Source organism: Canis aureus, chromosome 29, assembly GCF_053574225.1.
Source record: "Canis aureus isolate CA01 chromosome 29, VMU_Caureus_v.1.0, whole genome shotgun sequence".
In the NCBI taxonomy this organism is placed as follows: Eukaryota; Metazoa; Chordata; class Mammalia; order Carnivora; family Canidae; genus Canis; species Canis aureus.
Window position 1 is genome coordinate 7,164,597 of NC_135639.1, and position 23,877 is coordinate 7,188,473.

Consider the following 23,877-nt stretch of genomic DNA (forward strand, 5'->3'; position numbering starts at 1 on the left):
AGTATAATTAGTGCTGTGTCTAATATGTGGGGATCTTGTGAGAATTGAGAATCTGTAATCTATACACAAATATTTTGAGTTCTTTGGCAGACTGTTCCTTGCATGTTTTAAGGAATATTTTACCTGCCAATTTATTCATGCAGCACACAGGCATTTCTGGGAAAGTACCTTGAGAATCCAGGACTAGTATTTGCTTGTTTTTTTTCACAGACTCTTTTTTAGATTAGCATGAAGTTTTTTTTTAAAGAAATGGGAGGAATTTTTAGGGTGGAGTATTAATAAATGATATGGTACTAAATTTTTGTTAAAATTTGAACCTCAAAAAAAAATAAATAAAATAAAATTTGAACCTCAGTTACCACAAGCTAATGGGAAATGAATTTATAACAAAACTATATGCACTTTATCTTAGAGTTTGTTTTCTTTTTTGGTAATAAGGGAACAGGCAGTAGGAGGGAGAACACTTAACACATGTCCTTTTGTGTGCATTCAGTGACTTTGGCAGGTTATATAATGTAAAACTTGAAGTATTTGAGGCTTGAAATGTGAGCTTGTGGTTTCATTATTATTGCCTCTGGAAAACAAGAATTACGTGTGATTTATTGTCTTGTATTTCATGCCATTAATTTTACTATCTTCCATGTTAAATTGGTTTCCCTTAGAACTGTTGAGGCCCTGTATCCATAGTCTTTCCCTCTTCCTGAAGCTTGACAGTTTTAATAAATGCTCGAAGTTAACACTGTGTAGGGCAAGTTTCTTTCCTGGTTTTTAAATACAGGTGTTCTCTTTTACCCCTGGAACCACCAGACAAAAACATATTTGTCTGTCTTTGATAATGAAGAACAGACTCTAGCTGGGTAAAGAGTGCTTAAATTTGTGTCTATGTCTAAGAACTACTTTAAGTTATATTCAGTTTTAGAGCTTAGTACAGAATTTAAGCAAAATATTACAATAGGAAATGTTAAACACATACAATTGAAGACATTTTTTAGGCATCTGTATCTGAGAATATGGAATTTGGAGTTGGATACAGAACACTAACAGAATACATGCATCACTGCCGAGGGGCTTGTTGGTGGCTTCTCACGATTGGCTTCCACGGTCCCTTTGGCATAGAGTGAAGCTTGCTTCACTGATCTTTGAAGGTTCTTTTTTTCTTTCCTGATTCGAAACATAAAACTGTTGAAATAAATCTTGCATTTTTCCTTTATAGCCCTACTTATATAAACATTTTGTGTTGTCATTTGTTTTGGTGAGGTTTACTTAAATCATTTGCCAGATAGTGGTTCTAATTTGATATCCAAGGAAGCTAACTTTCTTAAAACTACTGAATTAAAATGACTTCAGAAAACTTATTTTACTATGGAAATCATTCAGATTCATTCTGAAAAAGATTGAAAAATATCAATAACCCCAACACAAAAAAGCATATAGGTTAAAATAACTCAATTTGTTACCTATCACTGGAATACAACCACTTTTAAAGATTGGTGTTTTATTTATTAAAATACAAGAACTTCAGTTCTGTAGGGTTAATCCAAGGAGTTTAAAAGACTAGTCCTGGAAAATTCACATAGACAGCTCCATTTTCTCTTGAAAATTTTTATTATGAAGAATTTTAAGCATGTGTAAAATTTCAGAAAACAGGCTTTGTACCCCCGTACTTACCACAGTGGCTCCATTCTCTGGCATTAAAATATATCATGTTATTTAGGCTTGTCCTTCTTTGGAAAAGTTTTCTAATGATCAATTTTAATGAGCATTTTAATTTATAGCTGTTTGTTAAGATTTGGTGAAATTTGATTAAGAATATGAATTAGAATGCATGATGAAACAAAGTATAAAAGACCAGTTGATACAGTGATATATATCCTTTTATATATTTTGCTTGTAAGAGTTATTTCAGCTGAAGCTCAAGGCATAGAAGCTTAGAAAGTGTAGACACCTCCACCTCCCAGGAAAAAAAATCTACCCTCCAAACTAATCCTCCTATCACTTTTCCATGGTTAACTTCTCAGTCTTGCTTGTCTTAAATTTTAAAAACAAAATAAAATAATGTTAAATTTCCATTTTATTTTAAAGATTTTTTTAATTTATTCATGATAGAGAGAGAGGCAGGCAGAGACACAGGCAGAGGGAGAACCAGGCTCCATGCCAGGAGCCCGACTCGAGACTCGATCCCAGGACTCCAGGAGCGTGCCCTGTGCCAAAGGCAGGCGCTAAATCACTGAGCCACCCAGGGATCCCCCATTTTATTTTATAGTTCAGGAAAATGCCATGTTATCTTATTTTGATCTTTACAAATTCACTGTGAGGTAGGTAGGGGCATTGGTATATGTAACCTCCTTGCATAGAAACTGAGGATCCTGGCAAGCATACCTTCACCTAGTAAGTGGTAGAGTTGGAACTTGAACCCAGGACTTTTGAAGCCACATTAATTTTTAAGTTCCACTGCGCTGCTTTGAAAGTTAATACTTCCTTTTCTTCCCAGATCCTTTATTATTTCAGTCTGGGTCTTGATCTTTGGTTACGAACTCTTTTTTGTTGTGGTAAAATATATGTAAAGTCAGATTTACCGTTTAACCATTTTAAAGTGTACGGTTTTGTGAAGTACGTTCCCAATTGTTCAGCCGCCACCACCACCTATCTCTAGAACTTTTTCATCTTCTACAAATTCATTTTCTTTCCACATTGTTTGACCCTTCTGTATTAAGTACTTTTAAATGTGTGATGTAGATCGAGTTACTCCATATAAAGCAGTCAGGACAGCGCCTGATACCTGGTTAGACCTTGGCACTTGATAGCTGCTTCCTACTAACTACAGCAGGCTGAGGGAGATGTGGAGTGTAAGGGGTCATAGACAGGACATGGGGGAAAGAGGGATGGATAGAGAGCCTCTCTTTTGCAATTTCATTTTGGGATTGTCTGTTCCTTGCTCAGTTTAAAGTGTTAGTGGGTATGCCCCCTCTGTGCACATCCAGTAGAACTGAAAAATTATCCAGTGAAATTCCATCACAACATAATGGTTTCATAAAAGGTTTGCAAGTACATTGTTCATACACATTCCCCTTTACTGTGGGACTGGGTCCCTATTAAAAGTATTTTAATCTTGTCTGACAGGATTTGAACTTTTCGAAGAGTTGCCAACACCCACGTTCAGCTTTGGAGGCAGATCTGGAAACAGTGTAACAGCATTGGTTTTCCAGAAAACATGAGACTTTTCACTGGACAAATTCAGTTAGCTTTATTAAGAAGCTCCACATCAAAGTAAACCTGACACAGAAAATGCAAGTGCAAATAAATGCTTAGTAAGTACACAGGATGCACATGTTGAATAGCTATAATGGGTTGGTAAAAATATGAACATGTGAATGGTTGAGTTTTAGACACCAACTGAGAATCATTTAAAGTTTTCTTTTGTATTTGAAATGTAAATATTTTTCTCTTTGATTAAAACAAATTTCCTGTAACTGTTGAACAAGTAAACTTTAAAGCAGTAAATGAATTTACAGAAAGCATGTATTTTTGGTTTTTGTGCCTTGGTCAAAGTTGAATTGGATATAGCTGCTCATTAAGATTTGACGAAACTACTCCAGGGCCAGAGTAATGAACACCAACTTTCTTAGTGTTTTATTAGACTGTTTATGAAACATAATAAGTATAATATTTTAGATTGGAGGTGGTTATTTAAAAAAAAAAACCCAATACCTGGGAAAAATGCCATAGTTTTCATGTGTATAATTAAACAGAATCAGATAAATGTATGAGTTGATCAAGAAATCCTGAGCTTGTGTTTTGCTGCTGATGGCCTTTTATACACTGTGAAGGATAAACAGGAAGTAGGAAAGACAACTAAGAGATCTGTTATTTGGTGTTAAGTTGCATTGTGGTATTAAGTCACTGAATCCACCAAATATCTTCTTCTCAAGGAATGTAATTAATTTATTCCTGCTTCTTCATATCAGAGGGATAGTACTGGGGCACCTGGCTGGTTCTGTTGGTAGAGCATGTGACTCTTGATCTCGGGGTTATGGGTTGGAGCACTACAGTAGATAGATTACTTAAAAATAAAAAAAAAAAAAAAAAAAAAAGAGGCTAGTATTGGATGGAGGCAGGATTCTTTGGGTCTGACTAAAACCCATTCTCTTCCTCTGGCATATTCTGCTTCCCAGGTGCTAAGTCTCTGCCTTAATGGCACTTACAGTTCAGTGGGGGAACCAGGACTGGTCCAGAGAAAACACTGTCAGAGGAATTGAGTAGTTGAATTTTCAAAGCTCTGCAGCTCCTTTTTGGTGACAGTGTTGGTCTGTGGACTGTGAGTTAGTGAGTCATCCTTCACTACTTTTCTCCATCTCCCTTTTGTCTTAACAGACTTGCCTAATCAAGAACTGAATAGTGTCATTCTTTTGTGAAAGGGTGGTGTAAGCTATATGTGTGTGTATATATATATAAGCCTTCAGGGACATGAGGACAAAGATGTTTTAGTTAGGACTAATTAGCAAGAGAAACAGTTTACATATTAATGTTTTTGAAGAGATAGGTTAATATATAATGCCATTTTTGTATTTGGGCTGATATTTTCATGTTGGAGCCACAAAACACGTTTTTAAGTGATAAAATTTTTGATGATTTTCAGCATTTTGAATCTCTTGGGTTTTTGTTTGTTTGGCAGATGTTAGTCCAGTAATGAGTAAGTCTAGCATTACCATCCTTTTTCTTTTCTTTTTGTCTCTGAGTGGGGGCAGGGTGGAGGGAAGAGGGGTTTGATTTAGATCAACATTAATCAACTATTAAGATTACTACCTGCCTTGCAAAAGATAACCGAAGACATTTACATAAGCTTTCAACACAAATAACATTGCTTAAAAAGGTTTTATTTTTAAAATGTAAAGGGTGAGATGTTACTTCAAAATATATGTGATTTAAACTTACTAAAAATTGTGTTGATTGAAAAAACTGCGCAAGGGATTTTAAACCATAGAAAAACAGTTTATAATTTATTGAGGAGGTCTGGTCTTTGTTGTGTTTTCATATTATTGTTTCTTGATGTCAAATATGATAATAGTGTAGAAGTACTTTTTTTTAGAATTTTGAGTTGTTATGCATGCTGTTTTAAAGCACCACTCTAACAAAATAGGCTTTCTGTGCCACCAGACTGAGACATTGGGTTTGATTCACTGATAGCTTGGAATGGGCCTTTGTTGAAAAGCTCCTCAAGTCACCCTCGTGGCAGAGTATGTATGTTCCATTTGCAAAGATGAAGGATTTGGGGGGGATCATGGAGCTGTTGCTAAGGTTAGGAGAAGGGATTTGTCATCTCTCCTTTATCAGTTAATCCTGTTGGAAGCCGGCTTCTCAGAGGTTGCAATTAGAACAAATGGAAGGTCCCAAAATGCTAACAGTAAATTAGTATTTTCAAATAATGCCACACTTTAAAAACCAGGCCAGTAAATGGCCCCAAGTTACTGAAGCAAGTCGTAAATATGTGACTATTAAACTGAGTTTTGTTTAAGCACATGACTATGTGGGTAACTGGAAGAAATTATACAGTTATAAAAGGGAGCAGTGAGTTCCATAGTAAGTGCTGGTTTCTCTGCATAAGAAGTTGGAATTGTAATTTTATTTCATCAAAAGACACTCTTATTTTGAGGAAACTTGTTTGAAATGCAAACGAAGTTTCTCTCCAGAGCCTGAAAGGCATTGTTGCTTCTCATTATGATGTTATTGCTGCATAGCCAGCGCTTCTGTGTGTAGGAAGCGTGCGGGCCTGTCCGAAGGGATTTGAGGCTGAATGGGTGGGTTACACCAATTAACAAATAGAAAGTTTTCAGAACATTTTGTTTTAAGCCAGGTGCACAAGTTAGAGTTGCTTTTTGGGACTGGCATTTATGCATATGAGAATCAAACCTGACACTACTCTTGGCAGCTTGACTGAGGCCATTTTAAAATAAGTACAAACTGTCCTTGAATTGATTTTCCCCCCCATTGTAGTAGCAGCAAGTTTGCCTTTCTTCTTCATCTGTGACATGCATGCAGTTTTCTGTTATTGGGGGGGCAGGGGAGAAGGGAGGTAAACACGTGCAAAAGACTTTTAGTCTTTATGTGAATAATGTGTTTCAGTTTACATATTTTTAATTTTCTGTGATACTGTAATTAGAACTCTATGTTGACCTTAATTCACATTCATCTGGAGTGCAGTAGAGAGCTTAATTTTTAAGGTATCTATGGTAGCCTCTAACCTTTGAAATAATTTTCCTTAAATTGATATGCAAAGAAATAGAGTATCCCTGCTTATGTCAATAGACTCTGATTTATGTTTTCTTAAATTATTTTATGTATTTATGCATGCACGTATGTGTCTGGTAGTCCATAATGAAAATATATACAAATGTGAAAACTCAATTGCTCTCCAGGCCAGCATTCTGCTGCTTGGGGAGGCCTGGGTTTGATTTCCTGTTGTTGGCACTGTGAACTAGAGTGTACGTGCTCCAGAGACAGCTTTCTGCTTTGAAAGCAAGAGACCAAGTGTCTTGTGTTCCACAGTAGTAACCTCTTTAGCTAATTGTGTGTGTGGGGGTGTGTTGATGGGCTCTGAAAGGAGTCTTGTCTAGGACACTTCACTGGAAGGAGGCTGCCCATGACCTAGAGTTTGATTGTGGGAGACCAGGAGCATGGTAGGTTGAAGGACAATTGCTTAGTGGGAAAAAATTAGGAAACCCTTGTCATTTCTCTGTTAGGCTGGAAACAGAGATGTCCTTAGATGAAGGGGGAGCACATGAGCATGTTTTATTAACAGTTAATGGAAGAAAATTAATGCTAATTTATTCTTCATACACACCATGCAATTTGTTGGAAAAGTAAAAGAATAGTTTGAAATTCTTTGGTCAATTGATGGATTCCTATGTTAGGGGCATAGAAATGAAACTCAACATTAAGCAGACAAATACCCAAGCCCACAGGCTACATAAATGCTGAATAAAACCAGCTCTACAATAGAACTCTGAAAAGCGAGGGGTAAGAAGCCTAATGAATGATTGAATATGACCTTAGCAAAATCCCTGGAGTGTTGTTGAAGGATCATTCATTTCCAGCTTAGATGTCAAGATGGGCTCCAGTAACCAGGAAAAAAGAGAGCTTGAGTCAGTACTTACTGAGTTTTAAAAATCTTTACAACTCAGTGCATTAGACTGATCATTAAAAGGGCTTCTCTAACTAAATTTTGAGCTGTCACTGTGTAGACCTGTAGTTTAGGCCCAGGGAAACCAAATTAAAAAGATAGTAATTCGCAAGACATGAATGTATCGATATCCTGCTTTTATGGAGTAGAACTTCAAAAACTGTATGTAGAGGCTGGCATAATGTACTTTTGTCATGCTGATACCATTGTAAGAAAGACTGAGCACCATGAGATCAATTGGACCTTAGAGCATTTGCAAATTACTTGCCCAGTTTATTAGAGGAAGATAGAAAGAAATCAAAATGTACTTTTTTCATTTTTAAGTGGTTCATTCTGAAGAAATGATAAATTCTTTTGTTCTGTTTAAAATACGTGTTATTACTGCATCAGAAAATAAGTATGTTAGAAAATAAGTATGTTAGTGATCTTTATTGTGCATGCTGTCCAGAAGCTTTTTAAGAAAAGCAAATCTAACACATTTGTTTCCCCAAATTCCAAAAAATGTATACATGAACCAGCAATTAGCATATCCTGGATATTATATGAGAAGCTTAGGAAGAAGTATGAAAATACCCCCCATTTGGACAAAGGGACCATTAACTGTATTTCTCATCCTTCATTAACATACTCAGAGATGAAGCAGTTTATTATTCTCCGTGACTATAGCAGAATAGAAGTGCAGTTGGGATGGTCGCCGCTCTCCTGCTATGGCCCTCCACGCTGCTTGTCAAAGATGGGCATACGCAGGGGGAGGGAGCTAAATGTAGAAGAGAGTGGGTGCTGCCAGTGCACGTTTTCTCGTCACCCCTCCTCTAGTATGAAAATGTCAGTCCTTTGTTCCCATCTAATTTTAGTACATCCTGGCTTAAAAAAAAAAAAAAAAAAAAAGTTAGGATGCTTTCCAACCATGGAACTTTGAGGGGTGGGGTGGGCGGGGAAAGAGTACAGGAAGGAGCAGTTTACATTCCATATCCGTCTGCCTTTCTGCGACAGCATCTAGCCCCTACTCTGTTGATTCTGGTAATGAAATAAATTTAGATGCACTGAACCAGCAATAATTAAGTTTTCCTTCCATGTCCTCAACAAGAAGTCTAGTTGGAGTCTGAATGGGGAAAATCATAATATGGCATCTAATAGAACATACTGGGCTGAATTAAAGAGCTGTGTACAAGTTTTAGAAGACAGGTCTGAAATCGTGAATGAAAAACTGCATGTTGTCTTATTTAAATGTGACCTTTGAGGCCCATTTGTGATTCAGTGAAACTGCTTTTATGCTCTTGTTTAGAATGAGAGTAATATTTGTTGATTTTTGAGAAGCAATCAAAGGCAAGGTACACAAATCAGAGCTGTTTATTCCTCGTGGAAACCCTCACCGTCTAGAAGGGAAAGCTCTGATTTCTTGAAAAGAACCAGTTGGGTCAAAGAATGGATAACATAGTTTGTTCAAGAGATAGGACTGAATTCCATATGGCTTTGTAGTTGAAAGTGCCAACTGTCATGGTTATTATTTAATTAAAAAGTAATTAACCAGATTAAACTATGAGGGGAAATCTACATTCTGGACTTCACTATGAAATAAGTCCATCTTTTCCAGAGGTTTCTTGCTTTAGGTGTTCTGAGGTTTCCTCTTGGAATCTCTCTATGGTAAAGATATTAGAGAGCTACAAGTAAGAGGAATTATTTTGTTACTAAGTCCATTTGATTAATGATTTAATTTGTCATGGGCGGTATCAGATTATTTTCTGAACTTGAAATTTATTTTCGTTCCTTTGATTTTATAGTAACACAGAGTTTAAAAGCTGTTAAGTAATAGAGTAAATATTAAAGAGAAATGATTATTTTTTTAAATACTAAATTTGGGAGGAAAAAATGATGGTAATATAGGCAGGGTGCTTTCCTTCTTTGGGCTTCAGTTTTCCTTTCTGTAAAATGAGGGTGTTCAGTAGGTGATATTTAAAGTTCTCCTCTACCCCTCTAGTCAGTTTGGGTTGCCGTTGACCTGGTGGTTTAAACAGCAGAAATTTACTTTTCACTGTCTGGAGACTGGAAAGTCCAAGGTCAAGGTATGAGGAAGGCAGGCTTCATTCTGAGGCCTCTGCTCTTGGCTTGTAGGTGGCTGCTCACCTGGCCTCCCTGTGCATGCTTACAAGGGAGAGAGAGTGTGGGAGCAGGCTCTCATGTGTCTCTTCTTAGAAGGGTGCTGAGTCCATCAGGAGAGCCCCATCCACATGACTTCATGTAACCCTGATTACCTCCCAAAGGCTCTACTTCCAGATATTATCACATTGAAGGTTAGGCCTTCAACATGTGAATTTGGGGGGGCACACAAACATTCAGTCCATAATATCTGCTGAAATTGATCTAAGATGTAGAGAAGGGCTTAATAGATTTTCACTATATACAGGAAGTTTAAATGCTCCAATTAGCTAAATATTGGTTGTTAGGTCTCTTTAGAGTTCTTTTTCTTTTTTAAAGATTTTACTTATTTATTCATGAGAGACACAGAGAGAGAGAGAGAGAGGCACAGACATGGGCAGAGGGAGAGAAGCAGGCTCCTTTCCATGCAGGGAACCTGACCTGAGACTCGGTCCTGGGTGTCCAGGACTACACCCTGGGCTAAAGGCGGGGCTAAACCGGTAAGCCACCCTGGGCTGCCCCCCCCCCCGCCTTTTTTTAAAGATTTTATTTATTTATTCATGAGAGAGACAGAGACACAGGCAGAAGGAGAAGCAGGCTCCATGCAGGGAGCCTGATGTGGGACTCGATCCCGGGACTCCGGGATCACGCCCTGGGCGGAAGACAGGTGCTAAACCATGGAGCCACCCAGGGATCCCCTCTCTTTACAGTTCTTAAAGCAAGGTATCTATGTGTATGAGAAATATATGTACATATAAGACATTTGGAGCGAAAAAATCATGTATTTTTCCATATAAGATATCTTTGTACATCCATTGGTAAACTTTAGATCTGGGTATTGATTGTCTTTGATATGTATTTTTGATAATTCAGTTTGTATTTGTTTGACCACAGCTATGTTTTATTCAGGAAACTCAGAAATTTACGTCTGATTGTTTGGTCTCCTTCAATTTTACATATAGAAAGATAGAGATCAAGATTGGGCCTAAGGAAACACAAAGGAGTCCTACTCATAGATGACCTCATTTAGAAGTGTAAAGTCCCAGGGTTCTGAGAATTCTACTCTCTCATGCTACACAGAGTCCCATGCTTGAGCAGGTGGTATGTGGTCTGCCCTTCTCAAGCCTTGTAACTATGGGCTCTTGTCTACTTAATCGTGGTTTCCCTTCAGAACTTTTCTTCAAAGCAGTTGGGTGTAATGGAGAGAGAAGCAGTCATGGAGACCTGCTGTATCACCGGATCAGGAATATTAAATGAGAAGAATCAGTGTGAAGCAGCTTAGCATAATTCCTAGCACACACGAGTAACTAGGCTTTTCTCCAAGGACCCTTCTTCCTGTTGCAGCTGATGTATGGACTTGTTTGAGCTTTTACCCCTCAGTACCACTGAATTAATGTATTCAGTTCAACTGTATTCCAAGAGTGTTTAGATGAGGGAAGAGAGGAGGAGTGGTAGACAAGTGAGTAAGAGTATAGCTCCTTCTGGAGTCTCTAGATAGGGCTGGTGCTGAAGCACCTTTTTATTTAGCTAAGAAAACAGGACCGGATAGGATGCCAGATTTTCACTGAATGTTCTTTACGATGTGTTTCAGTGGACTCCTTAAGAATACTCAGGTTTAAGATCATTATCTGTTTACGTGGTAATTATTTAGTAATCAAAGTAGGTCTGGTGGGAAAAATGTTCCTGTGGATGCACTGGAACCGGCTAAGGACGCGGTGCACCTTCCCTCAACAGGTCTGCATGCTAAGGCAGTATTTCCAGTGACATGAAACAAGGTAACTAAGATCAGGTCCCTCAACTAATGAAAACTGAGTTGGAGTTGGGTCTTTCTGGGTATCTAGGAAGCAGTGGGCTAAATTTTTATCATTGATTTCCACCTTGCATCATATAGATTTGATTTCTTTGATCAGTGAGTCATATTTATTTTCCTTGTTTTAAGTTGAGTTAACGGTGCCATTCACAGTGACATTTCAAAGTTTGGTGTTGGATAATACTTTAGTTTATCTGATTTGACCTTAGTTTATACTGGAACTGACTGTATTGTTTGTAATGTACAGTGAATTGATTGTCCTCATCTAGAAAACATTTGGTTTTCAGAATTGTTTATTTAACCTTTTTATTGGTGGGTAGGTGAATATTTCAATGCCTGGGCTGCTTAGTGTGACTAGAGAAATGCTGGCCAGAGCAGTGTCACTTTCTTGAGCTTAAATCTTTGAAATATTTTTAAAAGGTTCTATAGAGAATGAGGTCAGTATGATAATATATGTCTGTAGGATAGACGTAATAAAAGCTTCACTAAAGTTAAGTACTTTAACAGTACTACAATGGGTAAGTGACCTGGTTTTGATCAAGAATTTTTTGTTTGTTTGTTTCTTTGTGAAAGTTAAGAGTAAAGTAGTATTTAAAATAGCAAGCTAACTTCTCATATCAGTTCTCCCTTTCAGGTCAGGTGCAGGGTATGTGCATACAAAATAGGCAAGGCTAGTTCCTCAGGGATACGATAAAACAAAACATCTTTGCTTTTGATTAAAATGGAAGGTTGACAAACTGCTGAGGGAAGTTAAGAAATTCAGAGGCTAATATACTCTGGAAGGCACATGTTCTTTTCATACTGCTCCCAGGGATGTTTTACTCTTTGGAGCCAGAGACTGATTTTTTTCTTCTTGATATTTTAAATCCAAAGGATTAAGTCTTTAGATTGGGTATTCAGGCTCTGTGAAATCAAAAACTGTATGTATTTTCACAGTTTCCTTTTTCCCTAATGAAAATGAAATTCACTCTGTTTCATTTTTATGGGGATAGGCAGGATGGCAGTAGCTTTGAGCATATCACTAGGCATGAGTTAAAAATAGATTTTTCTTGAGGCAGTGACTTATATGGTAGATAGTTGACAGGAGAGAAAAATTAAGTTAAATTTTGGGCTTATATTGTAAATACAATATCTAAATTCTAATAAAGGATATATAAGAAAAAAATGGAAATGGTTTTCATTTGAAGGTGATAGCATAAACATTTAGTCTGGGTGTGCTGTTGAAATGTATTCTAGGTAAAACTTAGTGTGTAACAGTATGAAAATACTGTAACTTGTATTTAGCTATGTATTTGGTGGAGTAACTGAGGCCAATGTAGGTTATGGGTGACCAACCATGTTAATAGTGATTGATATTAGAGTACTTCAGCTCAGATCATAAATAGATCAGGGAAAGGTCAAGAATGAATTACGCTTTTCAGTGTTACTATTAAAATAGTAAAATAGGTTTGATAGGTTTTGCATATGCCAGTAACTTTGAATATAGATAGTGAAAAGCCTTCATTATACTTACTTTTGCTTACTTATCATGCATAAACTTTCCAATATGTTTTTTCATGCTTGTGTTTTCTGGTAGCACATAACACCAATAGCTACTATTACCTTGCCAAAAAAAGAAAAAAAAATGTATGTCAAATTGAAATAAGTTTTAACTGTTGCTCTGTTCTTTTTAGCTTACATTACCCAGAGCTCTTCCATCCATGAGTTGCAAGCGTGACATTTGCTGTGTTTTCAGCACCTGCCAACTTGGAAACCAGGGTTTGTGCTCAGGACTTAGGCTTACAACCCACACTTTGTGGTGCACAATGCCGTCCCAGCTGGCATGCTTCGTACCTCAATGGTGCTAGACGTTCGGTTACAAAGCTGTGCAGAGTCACGTGCACTGATTTCAATAGGCATTCCGCTTCGAGCTGTTTTCAACTCTCGTTTTATATCAGAGGAGTTAGATTGGTATCATTAAATTCACTGCATGGTTATTTTTCAATGAAAATAAATTTGTTTTATGTCGTTCTTGAATCAAAAAGTAACTTTGTCTTCAGGAACCAAAGTACCTCTTTTAAAAAGGTGTGTGTTTAGATGTGGGACAGAACTCTCTCTCTCTCTCTGTCTACCTATATGAGAGAGATTCCAGCCAGGGCTATAGTTCATTTTCATCAGTGGAATGGTTTCAGAACACAGTATGAAAAGGACAGAAAGAAAAGAACAGAAGGATTAGTGGGTCATAACATGGTTATGTAGGTAGGGTCGTTAGTTGTAGATGGCTTATATATTTGGGGACAATTACAGAACTCATTTTTCTGAATAAGATCTACATAAGAGATGGTAGATTCAGATTTTCGGTTTTCATCTGTAACCAAAACTTTACATGTTGTCCAGAGAAATGTATTTTGCTAACTTGTTTTCTTTCAGTAGCCAGTTTCTTTGAAAATGCTTCAGGTGGACTTGGTGATGTCTGTCTTCCCATCATCTGTTATAAGCAATTTTAAAAGGTTCTGCTTTGTAAAAGATCTTTTCAGATTTAGAAAGGACAGTGTGAAATGTGAATGACTGGCTTTTAATACAACAGTTGTGACAAAGAGGCAGTGGCTTTTGGAAGCTGAATAAAGGGGTTAATACACACATCTGCATACTGTGCTGTTGGGTGCGATGTATAACAAGTTTGATGTTTGTTTCACTCACTTCATTCTAAAAAGAATACTATATTATTCTCAAAGATAAACTAGTTTATCCTTTTTTTAGTGGGGAGCTCTTTTTTACAGCCATAGGCACACATAGATTTGATGGGTAAAACTGAACAACATTGACTGTACTTGCTTAGACTTCAAAGCTTAGCTCCTTGTTGCTTGAATATCACATTAATTTGATTCTAAAGGCACAAAAATAAAACACCCACTAACTACCTAGGACACTCATTACTACATATCAAAACCCAACCTTTACCCTCCTCTGCATAAATGTGCTTAGGTGAATACTTGATTAGCTTGTTGATACAAGTTATAGTTGGTTACACCCTTTCTTAATAAAATACACCCTTATTGTCTCCTATTGCTTAAGAGCTTTAGGCTTGGAATAGGGGAACTCTTTAGAATAGAGCGATACTCAGTTTAAATTCTCCTAGGCAGTTTTGAGTGGATGGGATTCGTGCCATACGCACAGGCATTCCTCCATTTGGTGTTTCTGCTTTGAGCCGGGCCAGGAGAGCCAGTATTACAGTGCTTTATCTCTGGTTTCATATATTGGTCTCAGAGTGAGACTGTATGCAACCCCTACATTTTATATTTCCCAGGTGTTTGTGTTTACCCAAGTTAGTGTTGTTGGTCAGTGATAATGGAAAAGTTACAAGTGATCATTTTTGGATTATTTATGTATTTATTCCTAAATTGGCTTATGAATTTGTGTTTAGTTGCCTGGTTGTACTCTAAATCTGTTTTTAATTTGGTTTTGACCTTTAAGGATTGAACAAAGGTAGACAGCTTAGCCCCCCACCCCCCGATTGCAGCTTACATTGCTTTACATCCAGAATGCGACTGAGCTTGTATTTACTCTTCTGACTTGAGCAAAGCTCTAATATACCACCTTTCAGGTAGGACTTTTTTTTAAAAATAATGACTATGTAGTATAGCCCCCAAAAGTGGGGGTGTTTAGGATATACAGGGCTTACTGCATAATGTGGGAAGAACCACTTAGTATGGAAGGTTAATTGACACAGGGCTTAATGTATATATCTTTTAGCTTTTGGAGATTCAAATTAAGTCCATGAGAAATAGCCATTCATTGGTTAGTAGCACAGCTCCTTAAGCAGGTATTTTAGTTCTGTGCACTTGCAAGAAAGCCTCAGAACCAGAAAAACAGGCTGCTTTAGGTTGGAAAGGAGGCGTTGCAGCAAAGAGCTTGCCATAACCACAATCCTTGGAATTTTGTGAGACTAAAATCATCCTGAAAGCAACAAGAATCATGATTGCGATAATTGTCTCCAGGCTCTGGATGTGCCCCCCCCCCCCCCCCCCCCCGCCCATTTTGTTTTCTCCCTTGACCCGATGAACTAGTAATTGTAGGAATAAGCTGAATGTTTGCCAGCAGGAGTCACTCTAGGCTTCCTAATAAAAAGTAAATTAAACTTTATTCTTAAAGCTCTCAAAGGCTGAGGTGACACTGTGATAAGATGGCATTAGGGAAGGTATAGGAGGAGCATTCTCAAATTATCCCTTGTGCCTTTCTTTAACTTAGGGAGCCTTGCTTGGTTCTCGTTCCTTTCAGAATTGGCCCTTGATAAATTCTTTTAAAGCAATGTTTATGGAAAAGGATATCAGTATCTTTGCATTCTGCTTATTAGCTCATTTTGGTTTTTGTAGGACAAATTGGTTACATCCCACATCATCTACTTGAATGAATAGACACCCATCCTTCTCCTGATTGTTGTTCATCGTAATCTTGCAGAAGAAATCACTAGAGTGAGCCGTAGCTGGTGTGAAAGGAGATGTTAGCTCATGGTTTTCTGAAAAAGAATGGGTCCAGTGTGATGAGAAACTGAAATATTTCAGCAACAGCCATGAAATATAATAGTTTCCCAAGTGCATACAAGCTCAAGAAGTTAATTGTCCATTTATGTTTGATACTGGGATTGAAACATTGGATTAAAACCAATTAAATGTTCCTAGAAGCAACAGAAAAAGTTTCCTGATTTATGAATAGACCCATTCAAATGGGGCAGACACAATCCATGTAAAGTAATGAGGTGTTTTGTTTTTTTGGCAAAGGAGAACACAAAACAGGCATAGGGGAGTTCTTTAAAAAAAAAGAAAAGAAAAGAAAAAAACCTTCTCTTTAAAAATCTCTTTGGATACAAGGTCAATAAAATAACATACACTGGTAGGACGGAGTGATGGGAAATCTAGGGCTTCGCTTCACAAGGGAAACAATCCCCCTCCCCCAGGTGAGCAGTACAATGAAAATACTCTGCTTATTCTATCAGGGTTACATTCCTGAACTTAAGTCAACATCCTAAGTTACAGAACGAAACATGCTCTGCGTCTGCTTAGCAACCACAAATCCTTCCTTCACCAGTTGCATATATTTTGCATGTGGCTTCTGAAGTACACATTCCTTTATTTCGACCAGCGCCTCTAGTTGGGAAACTAGCGCTTTATTTTCCCAAAGTGTGACAAGGCTCGCACAGCCCCCCTCGCTGCCGCCCGGCACGCCGCCGACAAACCTCAAAACCCCACAACCCGGAAGCTGGGCGTCCGAAGTCCACGCGGCCCGGCCCGGGGTTTTGTGCCCCGGCTCCTGCGGGGGGCGGGGGCGGGGGCGGGGGCGGCCGCGGGACCCCTGGCTCCGGGCCCGGGCGGTGCGGCGCGGCGCGGCCCGGCCGGCCCGGGGCCCCTTCCCGCGTGCCCTTCCCGCGTCCCGGGGCCTCGCAGGCGCGGGCTCGGCGGGCGGCGGGCGGGCGGCGGGCGGCGGGCGGCGCGGCGCGGCTCGGCTCGGCTCGGCTCGGCTCGCAGGACGGCCTCCAGCCCCGCCGGCGGCGCGCCGCGACCCCCCCACTCCCCGCCCACCGGCGGCTGCGCGCACTGCACCCGCGCCCGCCGCCGCCGCCGCCGCCCGGCCCCTGCACGCCGGCCCTGCACGCCCGGCCCCTGCACGCCCGGCCCCTGCACGCCGCCGCCGCCGCCAGCCCCGCGGCCGCCCGGGCCCCGCCACGCCGCCGGCGGAGCGCCCGACCCGGACACACGCCTTGCGGGCGGCCGGCCCCACGGCGGCGGCGGGCGCGGCGGGCGCGGGCGGCCCGGCCGGGGCCGGTGAAAGGGACGAGTTGCGAACAGTTCAGGAAGTGACAAGTCGATTTCCTCCTCCCGGGGAGCCGCTCGGTACAAAGCGCTCGGCGCCGGCGGGAGAGCGTGCGCGGCGGCCGTGGCGGTGGCGGCGGCGGCGGCGGCGGCGGCAGCGCGGACCCCAGGCGACCCCGCCGCGCACAGTAAGCGACCGGGCGGCGCGCGGGACCCCGGCGGCCGTGCTGGCCCTGCGTGCCAGGATGCTCATTTTGTTACTTGCAAGTGTCGCCGCTTTCCTTTTTTTTTTTTTCTTTTTTTTTCTTTTCTTTTCTTCCCCCCTGCCTGGTTTCGCGTGGGGTCGGGCGGCTTCTCGGGGCGCTGAGCGTCGGCCCGGGGCGGGCGCGAGACTTGTCAGCGCAGCCGGGGGCGCGGCGGGGCGCGGTCCTGCCTCCGCGGGCTCCGCGCTCCCCCGCGCCGGGACCCGGGGACCCCGGCGCCCCGAAGTTCCCGCACCGTTTGCAGACAACTCTTTTGTTCGCGGAAGTTTGCGTCCGGCACCCCCGGGATGCGGGCGCGCGGCGGCGGGCCCCGCGGCTCCTGGACGGGCCGGGGCGGGGTGGGGGTGGGGGGCGCCTGGCCCGGGGCGGGGGCGGCCGGCGGGGCGGCCGCGGGGGCGGGGTGCGGGGTGCGGGGCGGGCGGAGCGGGGGGCGCCGGCGCGGCTTCGCACATGGCGAGCAGGGCCGCGCTGCACGGGCGCTGCTCGCCTCCCCTTCCTTTCCCGCCGGGAGTGCCTGCTGGCGGGGCCGGGGCGCGCGGGGCGAGGCGCGGGCAGGACCCCCGGAGTTGCTCCCCGGAGTTGCTCCCCGGGCGTCCCGGGGGACCACGCTGGCGGCGCGGGCCGGGGCGGCGAGGGGGCGGCGAGGCGGCGGCGGGGCGCGCTCTGCTGCTCGGGCCGGTCGCCCCGGGAGCCCCCCGGGGCCGGGCTGCCCGCGTCCGGCCGCCGGGCTCGTTCGCACGCACGGTACTTGGTCCGATGGTGAACAAAGAACAGCGCTTTGCGGCGTTTGATGAATGGGATTCCGCCTCCTATAGGCCACACTCCGAGCCTTCGGTGCGCTGCAGCCCGCGGACCCGGCGGCGGCGGCGGGCGGGCGGGCGGCCCCTCGGGGGTGCTGCACCCCGGGCCCCCGACCCCGGGGCAGGGCCCGGCCGCCGCCGCCGCCGCCGCCGCCTCGCCTTGCCGCCGCCTCGCCTTGCCGCCGCGGGCGCAGATGGGGCCGGGCCGACGGTGGTTCAACAGCAACAAATGTTTGTTGAATTGTTGGATGGCGGAGACGAGGGGCTGTTCCTATCGACCGCTGCAGGAGCCGGAATGGCATTGTTTATTGGCCTGGGAAGCCGGCGAGCGTCTTGCGCCGCCCGCCACCGCATTCGCCCGCCTCCAAATGACACACCAGCATGTGGGTTCCCCGCGCTTCCCGCAGGCTGGGAGGGGATCCCGCCCGCTCCAGGCCCTGGGCTCGGTCGAAGGATGTCACCCTGGCGGGAGCGCTTGCGGGGAGGAATGGAGTTAGTAGACCCGGTGAGACTCCCTGTTGCCGATCTGGCCAGACTTTTAGTTTCATTTTAATTTATCCACTTAGCAGTAACTGGTCTCAGTTACAGTTTTGATACTGAGTTGCGGATCTGTGGGGTTTGGGTGTTGTCGGGTGTTGTCGTCGTTCCCACCCCCAGGCTGTGGACAGCTAGATAAACAGAAAACAGCTATTTGTCCCCATTGATAGGCCTGTGTTAGTCTGAGAAGGTTTGACTTTTTTTTTTTTTTTTTTGAGCTCAGGACTGGTTGGTGGCCCTTGACCCGGTGTCTGCACTTGGCTAGGATCTGGATGCTGCCAGCCATCCTGCAAAAGGGAGGAGCATGCTGCTCTAGCTCCTAGGATCTAGAAAAGGAAGGAGAGGCTTGGGACAGGTCTGTTCCCACCCCCACCCCCCACCCCCATGCCCCTCCAGAGAAGGAGGCGGTTTTAAGACCAGTTCAAATCATTTTGGCCAGGGACTCACTATTCCCCCCCCTCCCCCGCCCCCTACCACCCCACCCCGGGAGGTGATCTTGATGTGCAATTATTTTAACATTGAAGACAAGTTTTAAATAAAAGCTGGCAGTACTGGTTGTTGCAGAAGTGGACTTGAATTCCTAAGGCTGGCAGGACAAGTAGAGCCTTCCACAATTGTGATTGATAATGTTTGTAGTCAGTTTCTCCCTTCTGTTTTCAATTTAGGGTATGTCGCGCACGTAGTAGCGTGTTGGAAGTTCATGAAGTTCCTTTAGGAAGAGCTTGAAGATGCCTTCTTGTCATCATAGCGGCTCTGCTTCATTGACATTTTATGGGAAGCCCTGTTGTTATTTCTTGGGCTCTTTCTCTCCACATCTTTCATCTTTCTCGGTTCCCCCTGTTGGTTACTTTGCTCTCCCCTGGCTCTGTGGAAGCCTGATGGGCTGGGTGTCCTTTAAGCGGGTTCCAGGGCAGACGCCTGACCCATGCTGGAAGCTCCGTTAGGGCCAGCCTGCCGCTCTCTTCCCCTGCAGGAGACTGGAGAGGAGAGAGTCTTGTACACCCTGGGAGCTGGCAGCAGAGGACGCCTCGGAGCAGCCTGGAGGTGTACCTTTGCAGTGCTCTTAAGCAGTATGCCTTTCTCCGCCCCTGCTTCTTGCAGGGGGCCCTGAAGACTGAGTGCAGGACCCACTGGCGGACTGTTGAGTTGATGTTCTATCTGGGCAAGTGTGACTTTCCTGAACTGCACACCCTATGGAAACTTTTTGTTCTTGCCCTTAAAAAAGCCTGAAATAAGCAAATACTCAGACCAGCACAACTGCCATCATTACCACCACCACGCACACCTCTCTGATGTGTAATAAAAGAGACCTGCAGGCGTAATTTGTTATGTAATATGCTGATAATACAAGTTTCGGTTTTAGATGGAAACCAGATGTGGAGGGGCTCTCTCTTTAATTGATCCAGCAAGGGGGACACGTTAATAGATTAACTAGCTCTTGCAAACCCTGAAGGTGATTTCTTTTCTTTCTTTTTTTTTTTTTTTTATTGTGAGGGGAGAATCCTAAACTTGGGGCTTTTTTAAGTCTCCACCTCCGCCACCCCACCCCTACCCCTAGCTTCTTGCTTTACTGCAGCTGTCCTTTTTGTCAGACTCTTCCTCTCTTGAAAGAACCGGTTTGTTGCCAACATGAAGCACATGGCCGGGTCTGGCTGGGCTCAGCGCAGCTTAACTCTGCTGGGCTCCACGCTCCTCCTCGCCTTGTCCAGCTGCTGCCCTGTCCTCCACCCTACAAAACAGGGCCTGGCTGAGGGACTTGCGTGCTGCAAGGAATGTTGACTGGCCTCCCTCAACTCCTTTCTGAAATGTCTGATCATCCAGGGAGAGTTGCTGTTTAAACTTGCCCGGTGAATACACTTTCCAAAATCATTGACTCTCCTTCTCTGATTAATTTCTGTGTTTGTTTCCTGCCTAACTTTACGAGGGTTCTTTCTACATGGCTGAGTCACCTTTATTATGGCCCAGGGTCGGGGACTGCACTGTAATAGCTGACCCCATTAACAGCAGTTTCATTGCGTGCTGGGATGTGAGCTTTGGAAACAAACCCACAGGCTTAGATACGCTGATGTGCCCGGAGACTTGCTTAGAAAATTTTTGTTTTAGCGCAGTTTACATTAACATGATTAATGATCGCGCCACTGAAAAGTCTATATTCAAAAGCAATTTACCGTTCCCTAGGGTTCTTCTTATGGTGAAGTAATTTTCTTTGCCAAACAACTTTGTTTTAAGGTAATTTCTTCTTTGATGTTTAATCCAAACCTCCTGTGCACACAGTTTTGGATCAAGGCTTGGGCTTCGAAAATTGCGGGTTGTGGTTTTGGTGGTGCCTGTCTAACCTTCCTGAACTCGGGTCGGAGGGCACCCGGATTCTTGATTTAGGAAAGCCCTCTGAGATCCTAAGCAGCGGCAGAGTCAGTGCTGGGCTGATCAGGACCGGAGGAAATCTTGCAGGGGAAACTTGGCTTTGGGGTGTCTTGGAGGAGGGATGTAAGGAGGCTGGAGCTGAGGACAAGATTTTTTTTTTTTTTCTCTTCCTTGCATCAACTGGAGATACTTGAGCTTTTTCAAAAAACAGAGACGTCTTTGCTTCAGCCTCCTCCTCCTCCTCCTCCTTTTCTTCTCCTTCTTTTTTTTTTTTTTTTTGTTAAATGTGGGTGATTGAGAGGGGAAATGCTGATGGGTGGGTCTGAAAGCAGCCTTAGGAACCCGAGAAAATAAAAACACATTTGAAGGACTCTGGAAGATTTTGCATTTCAAAGGGTCTACCTTGTAGAATTTCACATCACGTCAGGGGTTATGGAGAAGTGTGACAGGCACCCCCGCTTCGTTAACGGTCCTGCCCCTCTCCTGCTGTGGGGGCTGCAGGGGAAGCTGTCTTTTGCAGGGGGGCGGGGTGGGGGCCGTTTGGCCAGACAGCGCAGGAAGATCTCGGAAACAACAGTGCTCCTTAGGCATCTGTAGTCCCTGGAGGGACTTTTTCCATGGGGCCGCTCTCAGGAGGTAAAAGCAAATCATGTTGCTAAACAGCCCATTTGACCCCAGAATGCAGGGGCAGGCCAACTCCTGACTGCACTTGCTCTTTTCCTTCGCTTGTGAAACAAAGAAACAGATTCTCCTCCTGCACTGGTATAATGTGGTTCCCTAGTTCCCAAGATTCAGGACCATGAAAAGTTGGGCGCAGCAGGCTTCAGCCCAAATGGGTGTGGATTGTTCAAAGAATAATAGCAGTGCCCACTGGTTATTGAAGGCCCACCCTGGGCCAGGGGCTTTGCATACGCTCTCTAATTTTCAAAGCATTCCTGCAGTTACAGCTAAAGAAAGAAATTGAGTCTCGGAGAGGCTAAGTAACTGGCCTCAGGCCACACAGCTGCTAGGCCTGGAGGCTGGTAGTTCTATCCTACTCTCTCTCACTTCAGAGCCTGGTTGTTTTGCACACGCAGGCTATGGGTTGGTGTGTTCGAAAGATAGAGGCACTAAGTTCTGTTTAATCTCAAAGCATAAATTTTGTTTAGTCTTGTTAACACCACAGGGAAACTTAGAAATTTTGACTACCTCTTTCCCTTTTCCCTCCCTCCTCCTTTTCCTACAGCTTTAAAAAAACTTTTTTTTTTTTTTTTTAAAGGAGGGCTCGGGGGATCCCTGGATGGCTCAGCTGTTTAGCGCCTGCCTTTGACCCAGGGCGTGGTCCTGGGACCTGGGATCTAGTTCCTCCTTGGGCTCCCTGCATGGAGCCTGCTTCTCTCTCTGCCTGTGTCTCTGCCTCTCTCTCTGTGTCTCTCATGAATAAATAAATAAAATCTTTAAAAAAAAAAATAAATAAATAAAGGAGAGTTGGATTCTAGGTCTACCATAGGACCAAAGACAGTGCCTGAGTTCTGAAGACTGAGAAGTTTTGCTTCATCCTTACAGAAGACAGACTCACAAGAAAATACAGTTATTCTTGGTGACCTTCTAGGGGAAATGGGAAATAAATCTGGCAGCCCAGAAGAAGCATCCCCATTTATTCAGATTCCATTTTCCATTCAAAGAGATTGTTAAAAGGGTTTCCAGTGTGGTTGGGTTTTTTGGTTTTTTGGTTTTTGTTTTTGTTTTGTTTTTTTTTGCTTTTGTAATTCGGATCCCTCAAAGTAAATCATTTTGTGGTGTTTGCCACCCCAGGTTTGTGTAATAACACGTTTTGTTTACATGCCCAAAGTAATCAAATAACTAAACTCAATTGTACAGACTCCAGTGTGTGGAAATTTGGTATGCCCTAGCTCGGGCTGGGCAGAGGCCCTGCATTCTGTCTCAGACCGATGGCCCTTCGAAGGTTGATCCTGGTTTGGGGGTGGAGGTGGAGTGGGTGGTGTCTATGTCCAGCAAGGCCTGCCTGGTGGATCTCCTGCCCTTTCTGCTCCTAAAGAGTTTGTGGGAGATAGCTGGGCCCTTGTGCCGAGATTTGAGACTCCAGAGCAGTTATTCTGAACCTTGGCTGCACATTATAATCACCTGGAGAGATTTAAAAGAAAAAAAGCCTGATGCCCAGGCTGCATCCCGGACCAGTTACATCAGAATCTTGGAGAGAAGGGGTAGGACGCAGCATTGGTATTTTTAAAGCTTCTGAGTTGATCCTGTTGTGCATCCAGGACGGAGGAATGAGGGCTGGAATAGACCCCATGCATACCTCTTTTCCCTCACAGACCTTCCTCTTCAGGATTGGAATAAACCTACTGGGATTTTCCGTTGTTGCCATGTCTCGGTGAAGGAGAATCTGAAAGGTACCCACCTCTGGGCGAAGTGCCTGCTGTAGACATCATCCAGGTGGTTCCTCTTTCTGCTGGGCCAGGTCTTGGGTGTGCCTTCCTGCACAGGATTTGGTACAACCCCTCCGAGCCACCACCTTTCTGGAACAGAGAGTGCCGGTTTTATTCAGCTTGTTGCCTCAGGGTAGTTCTAATATGGGGGAGGGGGGCCCTGCCTCCCCACCATCTCTCTGATCTTTTCAGCTTCTTGTTCCTTCTGCAGGTTTGGCACATGGTGATCCTCTGGGGTTCAGGGGAGGGAAGGTGCAGTCTGGGTCCTGGCCACGTCTTGGTGATTCTCAGCAGTTATTCCTTTTCTCCTCAGTCTACAGCAACTGTCACAGTGTCTAGTCACCTGTTTTTGTTTTTTTTTTTTTAAAGATTTCACTTATTTATTCATGAGAGACACAGAGAGGGGCAGAGACACAGGCAGAGGGAGAAGCAGGCTCCCTGCGGGGAAACCAATGTGGGACTCGATCCTGGGCCCCCGGATCACGACCTGAGCCGAAGGCAGGCACTCAACCACTGAGCCACCCAGCCGTCCCTCTAGCCACCTGGTTGTACCCAACTGCTCAGAACCTGTCCTC

At 43.7% G+C, this 23,877-nt stretch overlaps 1 protein-coding gene across 7 annotated transcripts in view; it reads left to right on the forward strand.

Annotated features, from left to right (window-relative positions):
• The window catches only part of EEF1AKMT2 (EEF1A lysine methyltransferase 2), a 72,940-nt gene that overhangs the window by 20,844 nt on the left and 28,219 nt on the right, over positions 1 to 23,877 (forward strand). For 2 of the 7 annotated variants that reach the window (XM_077877290.1, XM_077877292.1), the window contains exon 6: positions 3,121 to 3,515. In XM_077877290.1, the coding sequence (XP_077733416.1) occupies positions 3,121 to 3,215 (95 nt within the window). In that variant the 3' untranslated portion in view covers positions 3,216 to 3,515. Of the gene's footprint in view, positions 1 to 3,120; positions 3,516 to 12,796; positions 13,743 to 15,475; positions 15,707 to 18,732; positions 18,865 to 19,482; positions 19,844 to 23,877 lie in introns of those variants that run through there. The other 5 variants (XR_013367712.1, XR_013367713.1, XR_013367711.1 and 2 more) reach the window with 5 other exon arrangements.